The sequence below is a fragment of the Mya arenaria genome, chromosome 6, assembly GCF_026914265.1.
Source record: "Mya arenaria isolate MELC-2E11 chromosome 6, ASM2691426v1".
NCBI lineage: Eukaryota > Metazoa > Mollusca > Bivalvia > Myida > Myidae > Mya > Mya arenaria.
The window spans coordinates 36823838-36846480 of NC_069127.1; the positions used below are offsets into that span (position 1 = coordinate 36823838).

Below are 22643 nucleotides of genomic sequence, written 5' to 3' on the forward strand. Positions count from 1 at the left end.
AACGTTTTTCCTCAAATCGGGTTGTTTTAACTATGATGGTCGAGAGTCAAAACATCCACAGAAGGTCAAAACAGGTTTAACAACGTTACAGACAAGTGCAAAGCAATATACCCCAGCTTTGAATTGGGGCATTATTGTTTCATCAGTTGATCAATTCCTAGGGGTTTGTTCAGATCTATGTACATGACAAGACGCCAAAGCGGCAACGCTGCATTGAAGCCGGATTTTCTTTTTACTTAACGATGCAATTTTTCAAACTTACATTTGAGTAAGTGACCTAGTTTTTAACCGAGAAGACCAATATTTTTTCTGATTAGAAATATGTTCATACAAATAACCTGATGAAATTCCACAAAGATCAACAAAAAACATTATATTTATTATATCTATGTGAACAATTCATAAATACATCAGTTTTTCCTAAAAGTTAAGTCCCAAAGACTTAGCTTTTTTACCGCTATACCCACTTAAACATCAAATATTTCATGCACAGAAATATTTCTAAAAATTAAAAAAAGTAAATATAGAACAAGAAAATATATTTCCTAAGATTTGACCTAGTGACCTAGTTTTTACCTGAGGTTACACATATTCACGAACATTAAGAAAACAACAATTGGATAAAAACTATTGATTTTATGATAAAATTGCATGTATGATATGGGGAAATTTTTTCCTTACATTTTGATCTGAGATGACCCATATTCAAATCAACATGTAGACAAATATTCTGACCAAGAGTGTGAGCATGTTAATGACAATATCGGCTGGCCAGCCCAGCGTACGCTCACGGCGTTGCCGATATTGTCATTAACATTCTCACGCTCTGTAGAGTGTCCTCTCAGTCCTGTCAGCGATATAATGTAGAGCTTTAAGTATAAGGTGAACTTGAATGTGTATAATGTGAAAGGTTAACTTATACTATAATGGATCTAGGATATACTTCACAGTCTATACAAGCATATATAACTATGCAGAGTATGCCCAGTGGTCATAGGTAAGTGTATTAGAATTCAATACAGAGTTTATTACAATAATACAGAGTAATCCACGCGAATGTCAATACAGTTACATAGCATTGTAGACGCGTAACAGGGCAATATTATTGCAACCGACAAAGTTGAAGTTGGGGTCATCCTTGAAGGTCTTCAGGGACGTCGGAAGTATACGGCATTCATGGACCTTCACTTGGATGTCGTGCTCACCCTCAAGCTGATGCAGTTGCTTCTGAAAGTAGGCAATCCTCGACAGGGGCACCTTGGCATTCAGAATCAGGACCAGGTCTCGTTGGTCATGGGTAGGAGTCTCTTGCCACCCGGCGATACACCCCATCATGTTCATGATACTCTTAACACAATTGATCTTGTTCTTATTGGCCTGAGTCAATGTATCATAGACTGGCGCTGGTGTAGAGAACAGAGCCGTGCACGGCTTCTCGGTCACGGTAGGTACATCCTGATACACAGTCGATAGGTAATCTCCTCCGTTGTAGGTCTTAAAGTTCCCATCGACGTCCCGTACGTAAATCTTAGACTGGATCCAGTTAGTGTCCTCCAGGATCTCATTGACTTCCAGTAGACGCACCACGTAAGTATGCATCAAGGGCATCAGCCTAGCCCTATCCTTCTTGAACGGGATATAGTTCATACGATCTTCAGCCGTCCATGTATTATACGCCTTCTGCTCCAGGTAACTATGGGTCGAACGTAGCTCCAAGGTATCCGTAGGATTCAACATCTGGTTCTTGACGTTCACCACGTCCATCATACACTCGCGAATATATTCCTTGGCATCAAAGATATACGGGTCCACTTGGGTCACGGTAGCAGCCTTCTGTAGCTGGGGTTCCTAAAAGTTCTCCAGCTCCCGAATGGTGGCATCGTACTTGATCTCCAGCAGCTGTATAGCATCGTCCTTGGCCTGTAGCTGAGCCCTCATGGATCGGCCATCATCTTTCCGAGGTCGTTTAGGAGCGACTGGGTTTCCGTATCCTGCGGTAGAGTCCAGGTCATGATCGGAGTCATCTGAGTTTCCGAAGGATTCCTCGAGTCGTCGAGCGGTAAGTGTTCTCTTAGATCTTCGCAGATTTGCACTAGCAGATTGAGTAAGGTCCTCTGCACCCGAGTCGCGGCTCCCTCACCATTTGGAAAAAACTATTGACTTTATGACATGGAATAAAAACGTTCAAGAGTTGACCTAGTTTTCGACCTGAGGTGACCCATGTTCACAAAAGTTCAAGACAACATGTATACAAGTATTCTGAAAGTTTCGTAACATTTTTTTTAATAAAAACTATTGCTTTTATGACATGGGATAAAAGCTTAACACAGAATTGTTAAAGTCCGCCTGTTTTTCGCCATCTTATAACCCATAAATTTTCGTTAAAAAAGACTGGCAAAAATATATATATAAACAATACATATTTCGAGAAAAATGGCAAATTCAAGCATGCATTATTATTTGTAACCTAAGTTTTTTTTATGGACATGAAAAATATAAACAACTCCAAATCATGCATCTAGAAGACCAATTTATTTCACTTAATAGCGTTACAAACAATTACAAGTTACCAATCTAAATCATTTTTGCCAATAATAATAATAATTTTATGTGTAAATATATAAAGAATATACCTATAAAAGTTGAAGGTTTAGTTATTACATCCAAGCAATAAAGTTACATGTTATTTCATTAAGTTAAACATATAATGTGTAAATAGTTTTATTAGGGCTCCGCAAAAATGTGTGCCCTATAGTTAACCACAGTGTCCGTCTGTCCACATTTAATATGATTTTTGTAAAGTTATTATCAGCAATTCAAGGTATCAAATTCATACTTTACAAACTTGCTCATAATCACCGTTTGCTCTTTTATGACAAGTAATGTAACTTATGCTAAAATATTGTGACATTTATGGCAGTTTATATACTTACAAATTATGGCAATTTTTAATGATTTTGTAATAAATTGAAACCGAAAAAGATATTATGTTCAAACCTTCTTTTCTTGTTTGCAGTAACAATACGCTTTCTTATGAGTAATGTAGCTAATGTTTAAATGATGACACATTTATGGCAGTTTGTATACTAATAAATCATGAAATGTTAATGGTTTTGAAAATAACCTAACGACATTTTAAGATATAATGTGCAAATTTCATTTCATACGTGCTCACAAAAAGTTATGTAACTTGTGCCTAAATATTGGCAAATGTATGGCCCTTTGTATACTTCAAAATATGACATTTTTATGGTTTAATTAATAACCTGAAAACGGTTCAAGATATTAAGTTCAAACTTTCCACGAATGCTAAGAGTTATAATAAACTTTTTTTGACAAGTTATGTCATTCATTCTTAAAGTTATGGCCCTTTTGTAAATTTTGGTTACAATGGTTTCATTATATTAAACAAAAATAAAACAAATTGATGTATCCTCGTAAAACTCACATACAAACAAGTGTTGTTAGACTTGAAACTATTATAAAATCTAAATCAACTATCACACACAAAGGTATTCTTAAATTCTAAAGCATAACAACATGCAGGTATATTTAAATTCTTAACTATTACAAAATCTAATCCAACTAGGAAAAGGTCACGCTCACAGCCATACAAAGGATGTTCACACAGCATTACAGTGTGTGTTTACACAATCATACAGAGTGTGATCACACAGACATACAGAGAATGTTCACACAGCCATACAGAGAATGTTCACACAGCCTTAAAGTGTGTGTCTACACAATCATACCGAGTGTTATCACAAAGTCATACATAGAATGTCCACACAGTCATACATAGTGTGTCCACACAGCCATACACATGATGTGTACACAGTCATACAGTCATACAGAGAATGTCCACACAGTCATATAGATAATGTTCACACAGTCATACAGAGAATGTTCACACAGCTGTACAGAATGTGTTCACACAGCCATATAGAATGTGTTCACACAAACATTTACTGTACAATAAAGATCTTTGAAATTGAAACCAATACATCTTGACAATAACATATTTAAATAGTACCTCATCGTGTTCATATCATGTTTTTATACATGGTTACAAGCAAGTATGAATTAGATACATAATACTATACATAAAAGGTGAGATTGATCAAAATGTGAATATGTCAATAGTCACAATTAAGAAACAACAACAAATTATACCAAAGGCTAGTTGGTAAAAAAATAAAAACCATGACCGAGTGTTGTCGGAAAATTGATCGTTTGCTCGCTATATAGTCGATACTGTGTAATTGCTAGTAATAAAATCATATATAATTATTTTCCTTTGAATTTGATAGATAAAATTTGGAGTTTTACCCAAATCAAGTATTAAGCAAATCATTGAGTTCTAAATGGGTCAATATCTACCAATTATTTTATTTTCAAAGCGAATGGGATATTTCTAATGGACCTAATGCCATTTTCTATTTCTCATGAATACCAGTTCTTCAAGTGTATATTTAAATTTTAGATAATCATATTGATAATTGATCAAAATAACCATTCCAATTATTTTGATCATTGTTTATGGTTTTGGGCCAATTTTACTCACCATGTTATAAACAGTTTGCCTGATTTTCCCTAATTATTACTCAGCACATCAAAAACTCTCGCTATGTATATATTTATACCAGTACGTGCTGGAGTTATAATATCCGCTAACATATGGTAAATGTCTTTTGAATTTGAACAAAAATGTCAGGCAATGCTTATTATAATGTTGTCAATTTCTTACGAAATGGTACAAAACAACAATTAAAGCAACTAAATGAAATTCCAGTTTAAACAGTTACACTGTATAGTACATGTAAATAGCAAAATACATAATACAAAAAGTGGTGGAGAGAGAACAAAAACAACATGGCCGTCTTGGCAAATTTACCACATTAATAACTGTGGGGAAAATGATAAGAGATACCAAACAACTATTACTTATATATTCTTTTTACAGAATTTGTATAATGAATTTCTGATTTTGAAAATATTGTTTTTTTTGCATACATGCAGAGGTAAAACAGCATGAGGCAAATTCCTCTGCTCTAGTACAACATCAGCTGTACTACCCCCGCACTGTACTAAAATGACTTCTTCGAGCACGGGGATGTTAGTTCTTATGCACCTGACAAGATGTTTCCTTCAAACATAAAAGTAAAAAACGAGGGCTTAATTTGAACAAAAATGTATGGCAATATAACATGGGGGAAAGCTTTTTATAAAGAGGTAGAAAAATAAAAAGGGTGTTATATGTTTAATATGATGTGTTCTTAAATAAATGTTGATATGTTTAATATGATGTGTCCTTAAATAAATGTTGAAGATCTTTAGGCCAATTAGTGTTCGACCATACATCAAATGATCATGACTTTCAGTTAAATAGTGAGTAACTATCACAAAATAACTTTTTTTTCCTTGCAAAATAAAATAAACTTGGCCAAAATTCAAGTAAATTGCCATCAACTTTTACATATATGGTGTCATATATCAATAAGAATAATGATATGTATTTATGTTGAAAAGATGGTCCAATAGTATACAGTGAAGTCGGTCTAGACTCAACTATGTACATTCTATTTCCTATACTTTAAAACATACAGTTTTTTGTTACTGTAGCAACATCTTCTACATGTATGATTAGTTTGAATGGGAACTAAAAGAGCGTCAACTCAAACAAAACCAGCTCCATCAGTTTCTCACTAGTACAGGATAGGGACTGGTCAAATAGAATATATATCATTCACACAAAAAATGCTACTAGGAAAACTAAGACAAAAAATATTTTCAGCAGTTTACCAAACAATTGAGATCTGTTCTATTGTTAGTTATGTGACTGAATTGAAGGAACTCATGCCAAAGTGAGATGATTCTGAGACAAAATGATATAAAAAAGGTCAAGACTGTCAATTTGTGAAAGTGCAGCTTTTTAAGAAATAATGCAGAAAACACTCCAAAGAAATCAAGATTTACTTAAACATAACAAATACCAATGAACATCCTTACTGGCTAGGTTAACCCTTCCTGTTGCACAAGAGGGGTTAACTTAAAACCTAGTACGTTCTCACTCTCTCCTCCACCTTCCTTCCGCACACCGGACAATTGGTGATGTTTTCTGCGCACGGCTCGCACAAACAATGGTGTGTGCACGGCAACAGTAGAATATTACAGTTATTTTCTTTACACTGGAAACAGTTCAGGATCCCTTTAAGACGCTTATTCTCTTCTATAGGGTCTGAAATATAAAGGAAGTTTTGTTGATTTTACTTATGGTAGCTTTTACATTTGATTTTAATATACTATATTATTTACAACAGATCTCAGCACAAGTTATTCGCATACATGTATGTCATGATTGTTTCTCAACTGAACTTCATACTATATTTACATTTTCCAAGTATATTGTGCCGAAAAAAGCTTGACATATAAAGGGAGGGGGGCATTTTAGTTGTACATTTGATAGATGCACACTCATATCAGTTTTGATGAATTATAATGTTAAAGGTATTTGACTCTTATGAGAAAAACAAAAACAAGCATACGTTTTGTGTACAAATAAAAAATATTAGCCTTTATAAATAAATTGTTCAATTAATAGCTACATGGTAAAATGTTTTCAGTTAAAAAGGCGCCAAAATATGTTTTATCTTTACACAAATCATGTTGATGTTTTTTTTTATTATTTATAATAAGAGATAATAATAATACTGCATTGAAATTATTATGTTTATTCTGTGCAACTATCTAGTTTTGAATCATATTATGCCCATTGAACTGCAAGGAGCAATGACTAATGCCATACATCATAATTTTTGGCTATGCTATTACACAAACATATATTTTCCATTACCTTTCTTTAACAATAATGCACTAGTCAATTGTACCCCCCCCCAGGTCCGAGGGTTTACCGGGGATAGCTGGGGAAATGGGCCCTGTTTTAACCTTTTAGGTGGCCCCGCAGTGCCGAGTGAATGCGGTGGTTTTGTCTTTGCGCCAACAAATTGATAATGTTAAATACCGCTGCTATGAGGTAGATTTTATAGGGCACTAATACTTTATATAAGATTTACATTTTTCTCGACGAAATTACAAGTATTTGGTTATGTTCTGATTCGGGAAATCATTCGATTAGCAAGTGGGGTACAGTGAAGATCGTCTCATTGTTAACTAGTAGTGTGCTTTATTAATTTTTGTTATTATAATTACAAACTAGAAGCGCCGCAATGCGACGAAACCAAGTTTTTGTTATGGGCAATCAGAAATTATAGCCAATTAATTTGTTGTATGAGCAAGTTCAATCATATAAGCCATATTCACACTAAGATTCATCACTATCCATCTATTCTAACTAAGTTGTTGGGCAGAAAAACATTTTTCTATTTTTAGGAACAGTGACCTTGACCCCACCTCCCAAGCTAGCTCTTCACAAAAGCTACCTTCGCTATAAGTTTCATCAATATCTATCAATGCTAACTAACGTTATTGGGCAGAAACCATTTTTCTATTTTTAGTAACAGTGACCTTGACCCCACTCCCCTCAAAAGAAATTTCAAGCTTGCTCTTCACATAAGCTACTAGTACCTACACACAAAATTTCGTCAATATCTATCAATCCTAACTGAAGTTATTGGGCAGAAACCATTTTTCTATTTTTAGTAACAGTGACCTTGACCTTAGCCCCACCCCCTCAAAAGCAATCCCAAACTAGCTCTGTACATAAGCTACCTACACACCAAGTTTTATCAATATCTATCAATGCTAACTAAAGTTATTTGGCAAAAAAACATTTTTCTATTTCAAGTAACAGTGACATTGACCGTAGCCTCTCCCCCCTCAATAGCAATCCCAAGCTAGCTCTTCACATAAGCTACCTACACACCAACTTTCGTCAATATCTATCAATCCTAACTAAAGTTATTGGGCAGAAACCATTTTTCTATTTTTAGTAACAGGCGACCTTGACCTTAGCCACACACCCCTCAAAAGCAATCCCAAGCTAGCTCTTCACATAAGCTACCTACACACCAAGTTTCATCAATATCTGTCAATGCTAACTAAAGTTATTGGGCAGAAACCACTTTTTTATTTTAAGTAACAGTGACCTTGACCATTTTTCTATTTTAAGTAATAGTGACCTTGACCTTAGCGCCTTCTCACTCAAAAGCAATCCCAAGCTAGCTCTTCACATAAGCAACGTACACACCAAGTTTTGTCAATATCTATCAACGCTAACTAGAGTTATTGGGCAGAAACCATTTTTCTATTTTTAGTAACCGTGACCTTGACCTTAGCCCCACCCCCCTCAAAAGCAATCCCAAGCTAGTTCTTCCCATAAGCTACCTACACACCAAGTTTCATCAATATATATCAATGCTAACTAAAGTTATTGAACAGAAACCACTGTTTGACGCCCGCCCGCCCGCCCGCCCAACGACAACCTCATTCTAATAACCCGGTTTTCGTTGAAAACCTGGTTAAAAAGGACATACAAATACATGTATTGTTTCTGTGTTATTAACTCTTGTTTCTGTGTTATTAATATTTATTTTTTATTTTGGTATTGTTTGTGCTACCAACAAACGAATGGGAGTTAAGTCGTGCAGAGGGCTGTGAGTGACATGATAATGATTCCGGACATTACTACAATGCAGAAGCATTCATCACTGTGTATAGGAACATTGAGCCATTCATCGTGTTATGTCTAATCAGGGAATCAGTGCATGTTTGAATGTTATTGATTTGTCAGTATACAAACAAAAAAATACCCCGCTTGTTGGCACACCCACATTGTGTTCCTTTGTTTATTTAACTAGATTAAGATAATAAATATTTTATGTTTGACATGAAATGAAATGAAATAGAAAATATCAAGTCATTTGATTACACTTTAAAAAAAAAAACGCGCCAATTTGTATGGGTAAGTAACGTCATTTCAGAAATTATGTTGAAATTGTGTCCCAGCCCTGTGTGTGCTGACGTTTGATTTTGAACCGAGTGGGTTAAAATTTTAAAACAGTGAATTATATCTATTTGATATATCTTTTTTAAACCACCAGAAAGCATATAATAAATAACAATTATTTTTGCATGTGTTAGTGCTGTTTTAATGCAAGAGGGCACATTAAGTCTTGCAGATTTCCCAAGAAGCGCTGGCGGCATTCATATAGGATACTTGCACATACATTACATCATGAAAACAACTGATAAACTATTAAACATCGAGCCATCAATTAAGATCCCCACCAGTATTAAATGACTCACTCACCAGATTCTGGGAGGTTCATGGCAGCACCACCAAACGCCCCTGAAACACAATTTTTCAAAACAAGATTATCGACTATGTTCTTAATTGGACGATGTAAATGTGTACTACAGTTGAATTTGAGAATTAGTCCTTTCTGTAAATCTCTTAACTAGACACAAGCTAATGCCACGAAACAAGGTTGTCAATTTGCGATATCAAAAGGTTTGGGCAACGTTCCTTAATGACCCTTAAGTGTGACCTTTGACCAGAAGACATGGGTCCTGCATGCAAAATACTTTCTTGCTAGATGAAGTAAAGTGTCATACAAATTGCAGCAGAACAATTTACAATGCTGATTAACATTCCTGATACTTTTTATGTGTATAAATGTAATACTTTCGAAGCTACATGTGACAAACATTGGTTCAGATCATTTGTTTCTAATCAAAGGGCATGAACAGCATGAAATGGCACAACATCGCAAGGGAAATATTTCCCAGGCTGACGGACATTGCTATTAAGTGTCTTGTCTGTAGGTGAAATACTTTTGGAGCTACCAGTAACAAAATATTGTTCAGACCCTTTTTCAGACTAGAGGTTCATAGCTCTTGCTAGATATAATGAACTGTCACAGAAACAGCAGGAGCAAAATTTCTCTTTCTGACCAACATGAGGTTTCATATTACTTTGCAGATACTTGCAACACAACACGATTCAGACCTTTTTACTAATTAAAATGCCACAATTACTAATTAAAATGCCACAACTCTGGTTAGACAAATACCGGTAGTAAAATGTAACAGAAATCGTATCATTTCCCATGCTGACCAACATTGCTATGAAGTTTCATGTTTTAAGGTGGAATAGTTTTGGAGCTGCGGGCACATAATTTTTCTGATCATTTGTTTCTTATTAACCAGCCATAACTCTTGTTTTGAAATAAGTAGGTTTTAAATCAAGTACTTATGACAGACCAGAGAAAGTTTAAAGATTGTTTAAAGAATATTTGAACATTATCGGATGTTAAGGTCAGGGAAAACTAACCCTGCTCCTCTGGATCAGTATCATCATCTGGTATCGGCTCTCCCCTCTCCTGTCGGCCAGCTAGAATCTTAACAAGCTCATCTGCTGTGAACCTCAGCGTTCTTTGGCTGGGATCTGAAAGATAAATTTAATAAACACTTAAGAACCATTTTAAGGTCAAGGGAATTAACTGTTTAAGGTCTGTTTTTTTCTGGCAGCGAGTTTAAATCTAAAGGAATTCATCTTACATAAACCTCAGCATTCTACGACTGGGATATCTGAATAGGAAAACAACTTTTAACATAATTGTGTTTTGCGTAAAATACATTACCACGCACTCTTAAATTTAACAGACCCTAGATGTTTTTGCGAAATTAAATATCTAAACATACAGAACTTAACTCTGGGTAATTTGAAAACGTCAAAAACCACTATTTAAAATTAAATACGCGTTCCTTAATTTTAGCTCACCTTTGCCGTAGGCTGAGGATGAGCTTTTAGGATCGATGATTGTCCGTCGTCCGTCCTCCGTCGTCTGTCGTCCGTCCACACTTAGTTTGTTAACACTCTAGGGGTAACATTTTTGCCTCAATTGTCACGAAACATGGTCAGGATGTTTGTCCCAGTAATTACTCGGACGAGTTCGAATATGGGTCATCTGGGGTCAAAAACTAGGTCACAGAGGCTAAATATGGAAATACCTTGTTAACACTCTAGAGGTAACTTTTTCAGCCAAAATATCCTGGAAATTTGTCAGAAAGGTTGTTTCGATGATTTCTAGCTCAAGTTCGAATATGGGTCATCTGGAGTCAAAAACTAGGTCACAGAGCCCAAATATGAAACTACATTGTTAACACTCTCGAGGTAACATTTTCAGCCAAAATATCCTGGAAATTTGTCAAAAAGGTTGTTTCGATGATTTCTAGCTCAAGTTCGAATATGGGTCATCTGGGGTCAAAAACTAGGTCACAGAGCCCAAATATGGAAATACCTTGTTAACACTCTAGAGGTAACATTTTCATACATCAGAGATGCCAAACCCCTGTTATTGCCCTGTTATCAACAAGTCTATAGCACAAAGTTTTACTGAGATGAGCGATATAGGGTCATCTTGGCCCTCTTGTTTTTAAAAGTTGTCAAAGTCAATAAAACAGCAATCTTCTGTTTGTGGTGTGTTTTCGTTTTTCATATTGGGAACTCAATGTAAAGTACGCCTCGTGGGAATCAAATTCACAACCTCTTGGGTGAGAGACAGACACCTTATTGCCAATAGACCACTCTCACCCATGATGATATGTGTAATTGTGATGACGTGAGTGCAAAAATGGAATCTAATGATTCACCAGTGAGACAGGGAAAACTGACGAAAAGGGTGGTGGTTTGCAATGTGCAGAATAAATAATGATGAAAGCAGTAGAAAGGCGACAAGAAACTTAGGAACTGGGGACAATGATACGATGGGTAGAAACGTTGACAGAATTGGAAGAAACAGGCATAAAAACAACGGCAACGGGAGGGCTAATAATTGCAACAGAAATATAATCAAGGCCATCAGGAAGAGTAACAATGGTAATAGGAATGATAACTACAGAGCTGGGAGGGATAATAATTGCCACATTACAGAAACAACAGTGACAATAACGACACTCAGAGAGTAACAACAATGGCATCAATTGAAATTAGAGCGATGTGGTGCGTATGCACAACCGTTTATTTTCAGTTGAACAAGGGGCATAACCCAACAATTATTTCAGCCAGAGTTGTAGGCTTTGTAAGTGTGCGTATTATCAATAGCAATAAGCATACCAAGTTTCATTTGGATATCTTAAATTGTGTTTTAATTATATGGGGCAACAAAGTAGATGATGGGTAGCAATGAAGGCAGGAGTGTAAATAACGGCGTAAGGAGGGGTAGCAATGAAGGCAGGAGTGTAAATAACGGCAATAACAGGGGTAGCGAAGAAGACATGAGTGTTAACAACGGCAATGACAGAGTTAGCAATAAAGGCAGGAGTGTAAACGATGGCGGTGGCAGGGGTAGCAATGAAAGCAGAAGTGTAAACAACGACAATGGGAGGGGTAGCAATGAAGGCATGAGTGTAAATAACGACACTGGTAGGAGTGTCAAAGAAGGCTTGAGTGTAAACAACGGCAATGTCAACGTAAGCAATGAAGAAAGGAGTGTAAACAATGGCGGTGGGAGGGGTAGCAATGAAGGCGGGAGTGTAAACAACGGCGGTGGGAAGGGGGAGCAATGAAGGCGGAGTGTAAACAACGGCGTTGGGAAGGGATAGCAATGAAGGCGGAGTGTAAATAACTGCCATGTGAGGGGTAGCAATGAAGGCAAGAGTGTAAACAACAGTGAAGGAAGGTGTAGCAATGAAGGCAGGAGTGTAAATAACGGTAGTGGCAGGGGTAGCAATTAATGCAGGAGTGTAAATAAAGGCAATGGGAGACGTAGCAATGAAGGCAGGAGTGTAAATAATGGCGGTGGGAGAGGTAGCAATAAAGACAGGAGTGTAAACAATGGTAATGGGGTGGGTAGCAATGAAGGCAGGGGTGTAAAGAACGGCAATGAGAGGGGAAACAATGAAGGCATGAGTGTAAATTACGGCAATGGGAGGGGAAGCAATGAAGGCAGGAATGTAAAAAACAGCAATGGGATGGGAAGCCATGAAGGCAGGGGTGTAAAGAACGGCAATAGGAGGGGAAACAATGAAGGCAGGAGTGTAAATAACGGCTAGGGGAGGGAAGCAATGAAGGCAGGAATGTAGATAACGGCAATGGGATGGGAAGTAATGAAGTTAGGGGTGTAAATAACAGCGTAGAGAGGGGTAGCAATGGAGGCAAGAATGCAAATAACGGCGGTTGGAGGGGTAACAAAGGCAGGAGTGTAAAATTACGGCAATGGGAGGGTTAGCAATGAAGGGCGGAATGTAAATAACGGCAATAGGAGGGGTAGCAACGAAGGAAGGAATGTACATAGCGGCAATGGGAGGATTAGCAATAAAGGCAGGAGTGTAAATAACGGCAATAGGAGGGGTAGCAATGAAAGCAGGAGTGCAAATAATGGCGGTGGGAGGGGTAGCAATAAAGGCAGGAGTGTAAACATAGGCAATGGGATGGGTAGCAATGAAGGCATGGGTGTAAAGAACGGCAATGGGAGGGGAAACAATGAAGGCATGAGTGTAAATAACGGCAATGAGAGGGGAAGCAATGAAGGCAGGAATGTAAAAAGCGGCAATGGGATGGGAAGCTGTTAAGGCAGGAGTGTAAATAACGGCTATGGGAGGGAAGCAATGAAGGCAGGAATGTAGATAACGGCAATGGGATGGGAAGTAATGAAGGTAGGGGTGTAAATAACATCGTAGAGAGGGGTAGCAATGAAGGCAAGAATGCAAATAACGGCGGTTGGAGGGGTAACAATAAAGGCAGGAGTGTAAATTACGGCAATGGGAGGGGTAGCAATGAAGGCCGGAATGTAAATAACGGCAATGGGAGGGGTAGCAATGAAGGAAGGAATGTACATAGCGGCAATGGGAGGATTAGCAATGAAGACAGGAGTGTAAATAACGGCAATGGGAGGGGTAGCAATGAAGGCAGGAGTGCAAATAATGGCGGTGGGAGGGGTAGCAATAAAGGCAGGAGTGTACCATGAAAGGTTGAGCGTAAATAACGGCAATGGGAAATGTAGCAATGGATACAGGAGTGTAAATAACGATGATGGGACGAGTAGCAATGAAGACAGGAGTGTAAATAACGGCGGTTGGAGGGTATTAATGAAGACAAGAGTGCATATTCCGGCGGTTGGAGGAGAAGCAATAAAGGCAGGGATGTAAACAACGGCGAAAGGCGGGGTAGGATTGTAAATATCAATGATGGGAGGGATAGCAATAAAAGCGGGAGTGTAAACAATGGTGATGGGAGAGGTAGCAATGAAAGCAGGAGTATAAACAGGAGTAAACATGAGTGTAAACAACAGTTATGGCAAGGGTAGCAATGAAGACAGGAATGTAAACAACAGCGATAGGAGGGGTTACAAAGAAGGCAAGAGTGTAAATAGCAATGATGAGATGGGTAGCAATGAAGGCGGGTGTGTAAACAATGGCGATGGGATAGGTGGCAATGAAAGCAGGAGTGTAAAAAAGCCATTGGATGGGTATCAATGACTGCAGAAATGTAAACAAAACCGGGGAAGCTGCCGGACACACGTCAAGTCAATATTTGTTTATTGTCGGATACCATGTTGCATATCAACATAAGCTATTTATAGCTTATTTCCACAAAAAAGATCAAGCTGTCAAATAAATGAGTGAACGCTGAAAGAAATTATAGGGGCATAACAGCTTATGTTAAGGGCCAAATATCTTGTTAGACAAAATGAAAAGTGAAGAAAATCACAGGTGCATGATTCCCCAGGATGACAAACATTCCTGTGAAGTTTTGTGTAAAACCTTTGGAGCAACATGCGTCACAAGATCTTTTAAATCAATATTTTACTAAGTCAATGGAAATAACTCTTGTTTGCTGGAATGAAATGTGACATAAATGACAATTGCACAACAACCCATGCTGACCAAAATATCTTCAAAGTTTGATGAGTGTATGTGCAATACTTTTGGTGCAACATGCGACAAAATAGTTCTGTTTTTAATATATGCCAAGTCAGTGGCTATAACTTGTTTACCCAAGAAAAAAATGTGACAGAAATGACATGTACACAACAGCCCATGCTGAACACCATACCTATAAAATTTCATGAGTGTATTCGCAATTTATTTGGAGCTTCATATGACACAAATTTTTAAATGCAATTGGCCGAACCCAAACAGTAAACAAAGGGCCCATATTGCTCACCTGATTAAAATGACCTACTAGTCGGTGGTTATTTAGGACGTTGCTGCTTGCTAAGAAAAAAGGTGGTTGCCAAGTTATTTGATGGTTGATAAGGGGGTAGTCCTTTCAAAGGAAATCGATAGGACACAATACGTTGTAGGTTGGTTGTTCCCAAGGACAATATGGTAAAGGAAGCTAAATGTAACTAAAGTTGCTAAAGAGGTCATTGGTTGCTATGGATGAAGGAGGATGCTAAGCAAAAAGTTGGTTTCTAAGGAAGTCATTAGTTGTGAAGGAAATCATCGGGGGTTAAGGTAGTAAGTGGTTACTTAGGAAGTAATTGGTCCCCAAGGTAGTCATTGGTTAACAAGGAAGTTATTGGTTGCTATGAATGAAGGTTGTTGCTAATAACTATTATTGGTTGCTTATAAAAATTATAAATTGGAGTTCATAAAAAAGTCGTTGGTTGCTTTGAATAAAGTTAATTTACAAGGAAGTCATTGGTTGCTAAGGAAGTATTTGGTTACTTATGAAGTAACTGGATGCTCGGGATGATCTGGTTGCTAAGGAAGAAAGTTCTTAAAAAAGAAGTCATTGGTTTCTATGACTGAAGGTAAATGTAAATGTCATTTGGATCAAAGGAAGTCATTGGTTGCAAAAAAAGTCATAGGTTGTTATGGACGTATGTACTTGCTAAGGAAGTGAATGGTTGCTAAGAAAGTCATTGGTTGCTAAGGAGTGTTCATTTTTTGCTTAAAAAATAAGTGAATGCTAAGTAGGTCAATGGTTACCAAGGAAGTAATTGGTTGCTTAGGATGTCATTGGTTGCACAGCATGTCATTGGTTGCTAAGAAGGTTGCCTCAGAAGAAAATGGTTGCTGATGAAGTCATGGGTCGCTAAGGAAATCTTTGGTTGCTTAGTAAGTAAGTGGTTGATAAGAAAGTCATTGGTTGCTATGGTAGTCAGTGGTTGCTGATGAAATTATTAGTAACCACAACAGGTGGCTTCATATCAAAGGTCTGGGCCTTGCTATTTCAAAGATTTCAAAGATTTTACAATTAATTACATACTATTTAAGTATAAAGGAAATCTTGGAACCCCAGGGCATGCCCAGTTTAACCACAAGGGGTATTATTTGAACATTTTCATAAACGGTCACAACATAAGGCTACTATTGAAGTAGATATAAAACCTGAAACCCCTAGGGCGGGGCAAACTAAAGTTATTCAGTACTAACCATTTTTCTACTTTTAGTAACAGTGGCCTTGACCTTCACCACAACTGTGGATGCCACAAACAGAACCTCATGAAAGGTCTCTATTAACTCTTCCTTTATACCAAATTTGGTCACAATATGTCATTCCTATCGGTATCATTTTTCTGTTTTTTAACAACAGTGACCTATATACCAAGTATAGTCACCTTATGTCAAACCTTACTTAAATTATTTTATAACATTAGTGAGTTTCACGCCGCACTGCCGCTTACCTGCCTGAACAAGGACATATCCCATTCTAATAATCAGGTTTTAATTTGAAAAAACCTGGTTAAAAATATAAAAACGTGCATGTCAAAAGCAATAAAAAAGCAACCATTGGCCATAAGTTTTATTGAGGGATAATATGGAGTTATGTAATCAAATTGTGTGATGGCAACTGTGTCAAGTATGAGGGCCAATGAATGAATATTATTTGATATCTGAGTTAAAACCCAAAGCAGCGGAAAATTAAACTTTTTTAAGCCGATTAAGGGCCATAATTTGTATTTAGGATCAAATGGAGTTATGTAACCTAAGTGTGTGATGGCTGTAAACAACTGTGTGAAGTATTCAGTCCATTGAATGGTAATGATGTAATTAGTGAAAATCCAAGCTTGTCAATTTAATGAAGGGTATAGAAGTTATTAGAAAAAATCTCAACTTGCCCTCTAACTTTAACCTTACATAATGTGCCCTAAAACTTTTACCTATGGCCCTTATTAGTTAATCAGAGGCCATATTTTGTATTTAGGATAATATGGAGTTATGTCATTTCATTGTTTGATGGTCCTAGACAACTGAGTGAAGTATTAAGTGAATTGAATGAAGGGTGTTGGGAGTTTTAGGTGAAAATGCCAACTAGCCCTAAAATTTTAACCGGACGCTCACGCCTGTGTGAGTAGTAAAGCCTCCTTATTCTTTGAAGAGTCAGGCTAAAAACTTGGGAATTAACAACATGTGAATAACACTCCTGAACGCCCAAGTATCAGAATGCCACACAAACAATTATATAGGCTTATATAGCAAAAAAATACTACGTTCAAAAGGTTGCTGTTTTGTTGGCTCTAAAAGTAAGGGGTACTGGTCTTGTGCGCAAACTTCTGCCAAATAATTTTAAAACTCTATGACAAAGTTATGGATCGGACACAACAGTTTTCATATTTTAGCGACATAGACCTTGACCTTAATAACAAGAAATGTCTGTATAAATTCCTTCTGAATTCCAAGTTTAGTCAAGTCCACCTACCTAAAAGTATTCAGTTTCAACGGTTTTTCTTTTATTAACAGTGACCATGACCTTGACCCCAGGGGCACCAAACGCAATCCAATGAAAATTGTCCATAAACTCTTCTTTAACACATAGCTTAGTCAATATATATTTTAACCCGAACTAAAGTCATCCAGTTTCAATTTTTTATTTTTTATTTTAATGTATTAGTGAACTTGACCCCAAACGCAATCCCATGAAAAGGCTCCATAAACTCTTCATAAATACAAACTTAAATCAAGACATGTCCATCCTTACTAAAGATATTTTGTTTAAACTAGTTCCCTATTTTAAGTGAAAGTGGCCTTGACCTTGACCCCAGGGAGGCCACACGCAATCCTATGAAAGGTTTCCATAAGCTCTTTCTTAATAGAAAGTTCAGTCAACATACGACATCCCTAACTAAAGTTATTCATTTTCAACTGTTTTTCAACTTTTAGTATCAATGACCTTGACCTTGACCGTAGGGGGCCAAACGCAATCTCGTGAACTTATCCTATCCTACAAAGTTTGGTCAAGATATGTCAACCCTAAATTAATTATTCAATTTCACAGGTAAGTTTGATGACGCCTGAAACCCTGGTTAAAACCCTATGCCCCCCAGTGTGACCAGCTTTGACCCCAGTGGCATTTTTGAACCGTATAGGTAAAAGGCACATACATGAGGCTACCTTCCAAATAGCAAGGGACTCGGCCATGCCGTTTCAGATAAAAAAAATTCCAGGGACCACTGAGGCGGGGCCAGCTTATACTCCGTAAACATTGATTTGAACAATCTTTGTAAACAGCCACTAGATTAAGCTACTTGCCCAATATCAAAAGTATTGGCCATGCTGTTACAAAGAAAAAGATTTTACCATACAAGTATATAAAAAAACCTGGGACCGCCAGGGCTAGGGCATTTTTCACACGAGGTACAAAATTTGAACAATCTAGGTGAAGGTCTACTTCAGGCTGTATACTGAATATCATGGGTCTGGGCCATGAGGTTTAAGAGATGTTTAAAGTTTTAACATGTTGATGCTGGACGCCAGACCCTGGGCATTGGGAGATTAAGAAAGGTAGGCTAAAAATCAGCTGACCTACCCGAATAGTTTCAGGTATTTTACAGGAACCATACATACCAGTTATTTGCTTTTTCCTTATTGCATTTATGAAAATGGTACTGTTAAATGCGCTAACATTTCATGAATAATAACCTTGTTACATGCACATAACTTCAATAACTTCATATACCGGTTTATATATGTATAGAGCGAAAAATCGCCATCTTAAGACTTTAAAGTAAAGAAAATCACTATCCGTACTGCGTCCGTTGAACTCATGGATTGCCAGGCGGACTGCGGCCCTCGAGTAGCCCATTTCAAGCACAGCTTTGGCAGCATCCCTCTCAATCGGGTCTGAAATACAAGTAATAATTTATTATAAATTGAATTTCCTTGAGAAAATTGGTGCAATGCATATATGCCCTTCTTCAGATTATTATACATAAAGATAATGAAAGGAACTCCCTACACTGTTACAAATGACATGACATATGAATATATATATTCAGAAGAATACTCTGCTAAATAATCTTACTTAGTTTCGGACAATAGGATATAGCATTGTAGATATATTGAGCAGAATAAAGGTATGAACCTTACCTTCGACCTACTCAGGTCTCAAATCAATAGGAGCATATACTGATCTTGAACAATGTGCACAAAAAGTTTGAGGTCTCTATAACAAGTCAATCGCAAGTACAGCCTCCGCGGCCTAGTTGTAAGGGCGTCCCTTAATTTTGAGGGTATACAATATAATAAGGAAACACTGTTTTTCACCCACCTCAGATAAGTAGATCCAATAATTTAACCATGCTAGAAATTCTTATCTTGCCCACGGGCGAAGATGAAATACGCGTATGAAACATTTTAATGGTCATCACATTGTAATTACCTCCCTTGTTGAATACTGTCGTCTGTAGCATCATTAAAACCTTGTCTTGTGGCAATATTTAGAACGCTAATAAATTATTTCTCGCTTCAAATGTCACCATAAAACAGCTTTCAGGCACCTTTCAAGAAATAATGCTTCACTCTCCTTATAACTATTTAAAGACCGATTTGACTATTAACATAATCTGAATCACTGCATATCCATGACAACCACGAATTATCGCATATCCATAAGCAATTATTTTCACTACGCACAAAAGAGTTCCAGCAAAAACACACTTTTTTACTTAATTTTGTTTAACTGAGATGGGAGAAAAAACATCTACCATAGCCGCTCGTGTATTACTGCAAAATAGAGTTATCTTACGAGGGTCGGGATGAGCCTATCTTACACTCTCGGCCATGAAAGATACTTATACTGGACCAAACATTAATAGAGGTCATCTTATGACCATGACAGAAGTGGATACAAAATTGAAGAGTCTACAACAAATATTTCACAATATATCTTTGGTCGGAAACCTTTTTTCTTATAAAGGTCATATTGACATTTTACCTACACTACCAATCACGCGTTTTTCACAAAACGTTACCGCGTATCACCCCGTTCAGCTACTGCTACCACGTATGACTTCCGAAAACATGCATGTGGCAATGCGATGCGGCTTATAACAGGTGCCATGGATTCAAAAAAAGATTGTAGGTTGTACCATGCTCACAGTTATGCATTCACCCAATTGCGAGGTAAACAATTACATCTCCCACACTTCATAATTAGGCCACTGGAGTGTGTGTCAAAATATACCAGCAAAAGCGCTTTAACGCCTTTTTGGAAGAGTTTGCACCAGTAGAGCAGATCGTGGTTATTGTACACTTTTAAAGGTGTCAAAATTAATAATAAAAAAATGAATTTTAGTTTCATTGCTCAACCTGTCTGTTTAGATGTGATTTGTTTCGTAAGTTATTTTTTAAAGATTTTCGGAAAATCAGAATTGAAAGTGAGGTCAAACACCCATTCAAAATTCACACCGCATAGTTGAAGGCCTTCTTGCCTCGTTTTCGTGTGGAAAATTCCCCTAAACGTCACTAGCTATTTAAAAATTATTTCTAATAATACGCTACATTGTATTCCTTATGAGGGCATTCAAAATTCAGATGAGAGTGCAAATAAGCTGACACAAGCATCTGAAAACTTTCACAGTAACTGTCGCAAAGCATTATTTTTAGGGATAAAACTACGTTTTGAGTACAAACCAAGTAACTTGTAGATAACGGGTCTAGTTCGAACGAGTTCATACAAGAATAATACAACTGGCTAGAATTATATTTACAGGACTGGAACAAAGAAATAGCCTTCAAAAATGGAAAACATCTAGCTTAATTACCGTTAAATAATACTTCGCAACGCCGCGTATATAGCATTGACTTGACATGGGGGGACGTGGGGCAAATTAAATAAATAAACGCGGTGTGTGATATGCTTATATCGCGGGGTATCATGATAAATAGATTAAAGAAATAACGTCTGTGGTAAGGAAATATCGCGGCACATAAGGAAATCTGCAAAACAAGCGTGGTTGGTAGTTAACGGTAGTCCCGAACCAAAAATCAATAGGAACCATCTACTGAAAGTGACAAATGTCTATACAAACTTTGGAGATTCTTGACCAAGTCATTCAAAAGTTATCGAGTTGAAACTAAAGTGTGATGTCAACTTTAAAGTAATCTACATCAACTTCAAAGTAATCCACGTGTCTGCCATCACGTTTTGTTTGATTTTCTTTTCCTAATAAAAAGTTTCTTTTTAGTGTTACCCGTGTTCTGCATGTCCAGGTTGGCTTGGCCTGGAACAACAACAGACTCCTGCAACAGAGTGGGTTCAAAGTTAACACAAAGTATTTCTTAACTTCAGAAAGAAAAAAACCTTCTAAAATAGCATTCCAACTATACACCAACAGTAACAAGGGGGCTTAGCGCAAAATGGTTGTAACTGACATTTTTTGCACAAAATATATATTTTTATATTTTAAGTTATTTAACAAGGCTCCCTAATATCCCAAAATATAATATCTATATCGAAGGAAAAACAACAACAACTATTTTGTCAAAGGTTACACCATTTATTTTTGGTTCAAATTGATTGTAACTGTATAGAAACACTAATGTGTCAATAACTATGGTGTCATATTACTGCCGTTAGATAACCTTATAGCGTTCGCTAATTGTTTCGTGGTAACCACCTAATTTTCGCGAGACTCAAAACAGGCTTGAAAGTGCCCAGAACTGCCACCAATTACCCTATTATTCAGCTGTACAACACTAACTTACTAGTTATGGTTTGCAAATTCCTATTAATAAGTAACATAATAACAGGCTAACTAGATAAGATTCGTGTTATCACTTTATTAATATTTATAAAAACACTTTTGGCTTCTAGCAGTAACTGGTTATCTAGTTATGGTTTGCAAATTCCTATTAATATGTTATATCATTATAAGATTCGTATTACCACTTATCTATTAATATATTTAGACAACTGGTTATCTACTTATGATGTGCATACTCCACTTAGTAAGTGGTAACACGAATCTTATCTAGCAGAAAAAGAGATATTGAAATAATTTCAGTATTGATATGTTTTGGAGTTTGAAGTCATGCTGGTGTTTATGAATTTCTGTGAAATAGATTTTTTGTAATTCATGAGCTATGTTCATTGAAATAATGATTGTGTGTTTATAAAAAGCAAAGAAGTATATTTATTTAAGTAGGTTTAATAATCATGAATTCTGGAGAAGATGCAGAAAAGAAGTATACTTATTTAATGCAGAAAGATATGCAGTATCAACTGCTTACCTAGTGATTTATTCTAAAACGTTCTTCCTTTTTGGATATTCATATATTAAAACAAAACAAAATGTAAATTATGGGAACTGATATTTTTTAGAATGTCTGTTACAACCACTTAGCACTAGGCCCATGAATTGCATTGATAAGTTATGATTATTCTCATTGCAGACAAATAGTATTCAACTCATTATGAAAAAAAATCTTGATACCTGGTCTAGTACCAATTA

General features: G+C 36.8%; 1 protein-coding gene across 1 annotated transcript in view; it reads right to left on the reverse strand.

Annotated features, from left to right (window-relative positions):
• Positions 1-1848: 1848 nt before the first annotated feature.
• Positions 1849-22643, reverse strand: part of LOC128237759 (uncharacterized) — a 74641-nt gene continuing 53846 nt past the window's right edge. Inside the window, exons 13-18 of the mRNA XM_052953342.1 lie at positions 21384-21432; positions 18940-19032; positions 10292-10405; positions 9269-9307; positions 6064-6238; positions 1849-2131 (exon numbers count right to left, since the gene is read on the reverse strand). Of these exons, the coding sequence (XP_052809302.1) occupies positions 1849-2131; positions 6064-6238; positions 9269-9307; positions 10292-10405; positions 18940-19032; positions 21384-21432 (753 nt within the window). The remainder of the gene's footprint in view (positions 2132-6063; positions 6239-9268; positions 9308-10291; positions 10406-18939; positions 19033-21383; positions 21433-22643) is intronic.